The sequence below is a fragment of the Sturnus vulgaris genome, chromosome 1, assembly GCF_052056855.1.
Source record: "Sturnus vulgaris isolate bStuVul1 chromosome 1, bStuVul1.hap1, whole genome shotgun sequence".
NCBI classification, from domain to species: Eukaryota; Metazoa; Chordata; class Aves; order Passeriformes; family Sturnidae; genus Sturnus; species Sturnus vulgaris.
In genome coordinates this window covers 128504855-128512343 of record NC_142243.1, presented here as the reverse complement: position 1 = coordinate 128512343, position 7489 = coordinate 128504855, and the positions used below count along the sequence as shown (strand labels likewise).

The following is a 7489-nucleotide window of genomic DNA, read 5'->3' as shown; positions in this document are numbered from 1 at the left end:
CAGTTGGAATGCTGGCTCCTGTTCAGGGCTCCCTAGTATAAGCAGCATGGACCCAAGGAGGTTGTGGCATCTCTTCATGGAAGCAGGGAAACCTGAGGAAATCTGGCAATAGTAGGACACATTTGAATGCAATGCCTTATATGATTGTGCTGGCTTAAATCCCTTTACCTTATGGCAGACCAACTATCCATGTGCAGAAAGAAAAAAAGAGAACAGAATATGTCCCCCTCTCAAGTCAGCAAAGCTTCTTGCCTTTCACTAAGTGACTTTGAACTAAGAATCAGCACTTTAATCTGCCTCTTTTCATGCCATCCACCTGTCAAGGACAAGAGCTGATCTCCACTGATGCACTGATATTCTGAATATGCCCAGATGTAAAAGGGAGCCAGTGAATATTGTCTGCTTCTTCATTTTAATCCTGCCTGGGATATGTGCAGGGAAGAATGTACAGCTTGGGATCATTTCTCTGATGCAAAGGGAGAAAACAGAACAGTATAACTGAGTTCTGTCTTTAAATGATAAAAAATGCAGACTCTTTCCAGGATGGATCATGAAAATAAAATAAAACCCAACAAACCACTTTGTACATCATCTTCTTGACAGTTCCTTCACACAATCCACATGGCTTTGATTTATCTGACTAGCACAGAGGTGACAATAGTGGTAACACTCTACAGCTTCCTGAAGAGGGGAAGTGGGGGGAAGGTGCTGATCTCTTCTCCCTGGTATCCAGGGACAGGATGAGTGGGAAAGAACTCTGTTCCAAGGAAGGTTCAGATTTGTCATTAGGAAGCACTTCTTTAGTGAGAGAGTGGTCATACACTGAAACAGGCTCCATGGAGTGGTGGTCAAAGCCCCTAAGAGGCGTTTGGACAATGGCTTAACAACATGCTGTCACTTTTGGGCAGCCCTGGATTGGTCAGGTGTGGGATGAGACGGTTGTTATAGATTTGTGTTCTATATGGTGATGGCAGGAATAACACTGGGAGGACAGTTGGAGCTGGGTTTTGTAGGGAGGCAGTGTCCCGCACTTGTCTCTTGCTGCTGACACCCCACTGCAGTGTGCCCTGACCGCTCTGTGGGTGCAGCAGTAGCGTCCCATCCCTGTCCCTGTCCCCATCCCCACGTGGCCCTCGTGCCCTGCTGCCTTCACTGAAGGAAGCCAAGGCAGCGTCACCCAGAGCCTTGGTACTGGCACGGCTGCCTTGGACAAGGTGCACATTGTCTCACCCCGTGCTGCCTCCCCCATTGGCCAGCCTCCACTGCCACGGGGACCGGACCTCTTTAAAGGGAGACCACTACATCTCACTTGGGCACACAACCTCTGACTGCCACCAGGAGCTCTTGGGGCCACTGCCTCTCTCTGCAGGACCAGCGCCTCACAAAGCCTGAACCATGTGTAACCGATTCGTGGGAACCTGGAAACTCATCTCCAGTGAAAATTTTGATGACTATATGAAAGAATTGGGTGAGAAATGTTCTGGGTTTGTTTTTGGGTGGTTTTGGGGGGTTTTTTTGTTAGTAAATTTCATTTGGGAAGGTTCTGCTCATGGATGGTGCCTTCTTTCTGGCCAAAAAAAAAGTACTTAATTACTCTTCTAACATAATTTAGTTTCTTTTCTTTAGCATCTAAATTGAAAAACATAGGTGATGAATTAGTATTATAAATTTACTTCCATGTAACTGGTATGAACTGATCTAATATGTTTTTCTGTCACGAAAGTAATCTATGGAGATATAGATTTTTTTGTTTCCACTTGATTGCACTATTAAACTTGTGACTTATGATAATTTACAATATATAATGGAGCTGATGTCCCATGACACTGTAGTTTCAGACATCTAAATACTATGAATGAATCTATCTGTTACTGAAGAATGCCAGGAATGTAACAAATTAAGCATTGTTTTTCATTTTAATGCTGGCTTCATTCCTGTATGCCAAGTGCATAGGCAGTCAGCTACTGCATTGTTTTTGGTATATAAATGATTCACTGATTCTCTTTATTTGAAACGTTAGACTGAATAACAAAAAAAATTGCAGTTAATTAATTAGCACGGGTGAATGTGGGAGGAAAGTCCAGCTGCAGATATTTTTCTGAACATCTGAACGGAATTGCTTAGTATGGAATAATTACCGCAAATAATTTTATATTTTGCAGATAACTTTATACCCCTTTTTACAGATCTTTTCTGAGCACAGCATAGCATTTTCCCTTTTCTATTTATCCAACTATCTATCTTTTCTATCCATGCAACTATCCCTTTTCTGCTTTTATGAAGCAGCGATACATCGCCAATTGCTTCTTTCCTACTTGCCCCAAGACTCACAGCCTGTAGACAATGAACTGGACTGGAAAGGACTAGGCAATACAAAAGGCTTTTGGGATGGGATTTTCCTGGGAGCCCTTTGCAGCTCTCAGCCCTTATACCTTGACATTTTTTATATTTCATACTTGTAATTTTCACTGAGGTTTAGATGCAAGGATTCTTAAGGGATGTTAATAACAACTTAGGAATTACCCAGTCTTCAGTATATTTTAATGAACAAGCACCAGTATATTGGCAATTCAGTGTCCAGTTTCTTCCTTGCAGCTATTAAGAAAGGTACAAATTCTCAGATTTGTCAAGGATTTTTTTTTTATTATTTTTACAAATTTTTATGAGAACCAGACTCTTCCTCTGAATTTTTTCTACTTATTCTATCTATAAGAAATAAATGCAGATTTGTAACCAGTCATGTTTCTTCTTAGCTAAATGTGCATAGGTCTATAATTGTGTATATCTTTACTTCTTGCTGAAGGTGCACTCTTATCAGCTGGGGCTGCCTCAGCCCCTGAAAGCTGAGGTTCCCATTCTAACCTCTGTCTCAGTAGTGTCTCATCTAAAGAATTAGTGTTTCATCTAAATCAGGCATTGAAGTATTCAAGAAGAAACTCTTCTTTATTCTTCCACTGAAGAATCATGAGAGGATACTGAGTTTCTTGCTTCTAGAATGTAATGATTGTCTTGTTTCTTATTTCTAGGAGTGGGTTTGGCTACCCGGAAACTAGGTGGCCTGTCAAGGCCTGATGTGATCATCAGTATGAAAGGAGACATAGTGACCATCAGAACTGAAAGTACCTTCAAAAATACAAGCATCTCTTTCAAACTGGGCCAGCAGTTTGATGAAACAACAGCAGATGACCGGAAAGTCAAGGTAAGGGGACGGATGATCTCTGAGTGGTCTGAACATCTCCTAGAGCAACCGGGGAAATTTTATCTACTCCTTTATCTACCTTTATCTACTCAAGTGCACCTTGAGTTTTCCAAACTATTAAAATAAAGTACTGAAAGAAGAAACAGTATAGTGCTGAATATAATGTTACTGAGGATGTCATTGTCCCAGAGCACATTCTTGCTGAACGTAAAGTGAATTGCTACTCTAATCTGCAAAGCTCAGCCTGCAGTTTGAAACTCTTCACTCGAAATTTGCAGAGTGTTGTGACCTTGGAGAAAGGGTCATTGGTGCAAGTGCAGAAGTGGAATGGCAAAGAGACCACGATAAAGAGAAGACTTGTTGATGGGAAGATGGTGGTGGTAAGTTCACATTCCTTGTAAGCTGCTAAAGGTCAGGAGGATACAGCCTCCAGTACATTTCTGTCCAAACAGGCTATCAGTTTTGGCTACTCTTTGAACAATGAGACAAATTAAAGGAGAGAAAAAGGGAACCAAGCTTAGGAAACAACTGGAAGGAAATAAATACTGTTGCATACAGCAACTTGTCTTTAAAGTGACTATATTGGCAGAACTGCCATAAATTGACAGAATACTTACTGGTCTCAATATTATTGTTCTTAAAAGGAACAAGGTTTAAAAATAACATAAAGCTGTAAAATGGAAACAAAAATTTACAATCAGGGTACTGTTGTCCCTGAAACAGCTCTTTTCTTTTCCCTATCTTGGCCAAGCCAGGGAGATAAAACATTTTAGGGACCCAAGTTGTAAAGGTCACTATTAAAATTAAGATTTCACTTTGTACATTAAAGTTTTTAAATACTGGAGTCAAACTAATTTTGGCAACTTGTTTGAAGTCAGAAGCATTACACTTTGACATTTAGGTTGTTCTGACTATCTTTTGTTATAAGTTCTCATGGACAGACTCATAGAATGATTTGGATTGAAAGGAACCTTAGAGATCATCTAAGGTGATCCCACTGTCTCAAACAAATATACTTTCCACTAGACCAGGTTACCCAAATCCCCATCCAGTCTGGCCTTGAACATTTCCACAGATGGGGCATCCACAACTTCTCTGGGCAACCTGTTGTGGTGCCTCACTACTCTCATGGTAAAAAATTGCTTCCTAATGTCTAATCCAAACCTCCCCTCTCTCAGTTTAAAGCCATTCCCCCTTGTCCTGCCACTACACACCCCTGTAAAAAGTCCATCTCCAGCTCCCTTGAAACCTCTGTGTACGAGGGTTGATTTGTTTTTGCATCTCCTCATGGCTGCATTTCTGAGTAAGATTTTCTAATTATTAAACCCTTTTCATAAAGCAGAGAGGTAAGGTGCCTCTTCTGTCGGCGTCCTGCTGTCTGCCCCTTGCCTCATACGGGGTTGTGGAGGACTCCTCATCTTTGGCAGACCAAGGAAGTATTTTTTTAACATCCTGTTGCCTTTGTCGCGTGCATCCTGTGGCTGTGAGTCATCTGCAACCACTGAAGGCCACTGGGGTGAGAGGGTCAAGAGAAATATTTTGCGACTCAGAAGAGCAAAGTTTTTTAGGCCAGAAGCCTGACCTTTGAAATACCCAGGCTACTTCTGCTTCTACACAAAAAACCCTTACTACTTTGAAAATTTGAAAGTGTTGGTGGGCCATGATATTGAAACTAGGCAGGGCTAATATTTCTGACAAGCCAGCAATAATACCAAGGAAATTAAATTTGTTTGTGGAAGCTGAGCTTAATTTTGCAATCTTTTTGTCATTAAATGCCACTTAATGCAGTTTAAAGCTGTTAAAATAGAAACATCTCTATTTGCAATATCAAAATAGCTTTGCTGTTTGCTCTAAAAGTTCTGGAAATATGTAGAAATGTAAAACATGACGTCTGGATTTCCACTGACTTCAGATGTTACTGCAGCAGACACAACTGCTGTCAGCAAAAGGTTTATATTAATATTTTCCTTTATGCCTTAGGAATGTGCCATGAAAGGGGTTGTCTGCACTAGAGTTTATGAAAGAGTGTGAAGAAGTTCCCTCTCTGCTCCGGACTGGAACTGGCTCTAAAACCTTGGCTTAGTTCAGTGACCAAAGCCTCATGCACTGTGCTTCTTTATTTTATTTCCTTTTATTGGGAAAATGACTACATCATAATTTGATATTTCAGAGCCATAGTGTAACTAATCCAAAATATTGTGGTGATCCAATAAAAGCTTCTCAACACAGAAAATAGAATGTTTGGTTCCACATGAATGATTTCTGTTTACTTTCTTGACTGGCACTATCTTTTCTATTGATACTATCTGTACAAAAGGTCAGACTATTTCCAAGTAAAATGGTGAAACACAAGTAATCCATATCTGAGAGAGGGTTAACACTGCTTCTTTGATATGTGCAAAAAATATAATCTCTTGGATTCAACATTCTTTTCCTGGAAAATATTTTATTGCTGAATCACTCCTATAGGGAAAATTATCTTTCCCACCATAATTTTTTACTTTCTGTATGATATATCATTGTAGTCTTATAGTTATATATATTAGTGCATCATAGTTTCATGCTCATCCTAAAAAGCTTATACTTCTTTTAGTACCAGAATTTATATACTGGAATTTATTTGGAAGAAGAAAAGATACTGGAGGGGAAAAAAATTGGATATATGGAATATATGGAATTTATCTGCCAAAAAAGCAGATAAACCTGTGAAACAAAGTGTGGAGCAGGTGTGAATGAACTCCAGAAGTCTTAAGGCTAGAGAGTCTTAAGGCCTCATTTTAAAAGTGCTCAGCAATCAAGCCTACTTCCAGCACAGTATTTAAGTGTATGCTTAATATTAAGCACACAGAGGAGTCTCATCGGGTAGAGTTTGCTGTCAAGCCTAACTGAGTAGTTAAAGTGTCCATTCCTTCCACTGCACTGACTCTGCTTTTATCTGAGGAAAAAAAAAAAAAAAAAAAAAAAAAACCAGAAAAAGCAAACCTAAACTTCCAGAAATCTATTTAACCCAAAAGCACTGTGGCAGATTATGAATATTTGCCTCCACTGGCCAGTCTCAGTATCACTGCCACATTGACTCTAACCATGTTATTTCATCCTGTGTTGGTGCCTCCCTGCCATCACGCAGAGCTCCCACCTCCCCTGTGGGGTTAAACCAACTGTGAGAGTCTCACATGATTGTTTTGGCTCATCAGGAACAGCAGAGCTAATACCAACCTTTGCCTACTGGTTTTATAGGCAAGAACACGAATTCTCCAGGTTAAAGCAGATCCTGAACGCCAGAATCTAAACTGGTATAGCCAAGCAGAGAGTGAAGAGATGGATATCATATGCAAATGAAAGATATAAAGGTCACATTTCTTCTCTACCCACCACTAGAAAAGCCAGAATCTGGGCCCAGCATTGGATATGTTTTTATGTAGATGCAGTCTAACTGCAGGCAGCTGCCAGAGGCAAACAGGATGAATCCTAGAAAATATGAGCAGTGAGAGAAAGCTGTGACATTTATGGACAGCAGTTTTAAAGAAAATGTATCCTAGTCTCCAACCTAGATGAAGGGACGAATGCCCCATCTTTAACTTTACCATTGAAACTCACTTCTATGAGTGTCAGAGTTTCTGTGACTCCAGGTCCTCAGTGATTGTAGTAACGAATGGAAGCAGAATGATGCCTCTTGTATCATCTTTTGCAAATGGAATGTAATCATGTATTTTGAGTGAAGATGTTCCATAAGAAGAGTCATACAGTGTGAACTCTCATTATACACGTCCCTCCAGATTATTCTTCTAGTCTCTTAACAGAGAGCCAAAGAGACATTTATTACAGCTCAGAATCTGCCTGAAATGGACTTGTGAATCTGGATTTTTGCTCTGCAGCTTCTTCATTCCCTTCTCTTGCAGTACAACACAGTCCCAGTGAGGCTGCTGGAGCTGCTCACCCCAGCCTGGCATTTGAAAACTGGAACTTGTCCAGAGCTTTTAAGCAGAGCTCACCTCCCACCTTTGAGCCACAGGCAAGGGAGAAGATACTGCTGCAAACAAGCTCTGTATTGCCTTGACTTTTCCTGACACAACCTGTAAATTCTCCTTAAGTAAAAAGCAAAATCTCATCTCCAATAGAATATTCGTTTTCAGCTTTTATTTCCTCAGGCAAAGGAAGTAAACATTTACTTCAGTACAAACTATAGTTTTTCCGGATCTGGAAACAGTAACAGAATAAAAACAAAGGGCTGTTCACCTACTCTTCATTTATTTATTTACTATTGTCTCCATTTCTGTGACATAACCCATC

The 7489-nt window shown here is 40.2% G+C and overlaps 1 protein-coding gene across 1 annotated transcript; it reads left to right on the top strand.

Annotated features, from left to right (window-relative positions):
• Window positions 1-1297: 1297 nt before the first annotated feature.
• LOC106849875 (myelin P2 protein-like) lies at window positions 1298-5559 on the top strand. Its single transcript, XM_014870778.2, has 4 exons — window positions 1298-1468; window positions 3027-3199; window positions 3478-3579; window positions 5180-5559. Exons 1-4 carry the CDS (start codon window positions 1396-1398, stop codon window positions 5228-5230), a joined length of 399 nt encoding a protein of 132 aa, XP_014726264.1. The 5' UTR covers window positions 1298-1395; the 3' UTR covers window positions 5231-5559.
• Window positions 5560-7489: the final 1930 nt, after the last annotated feature.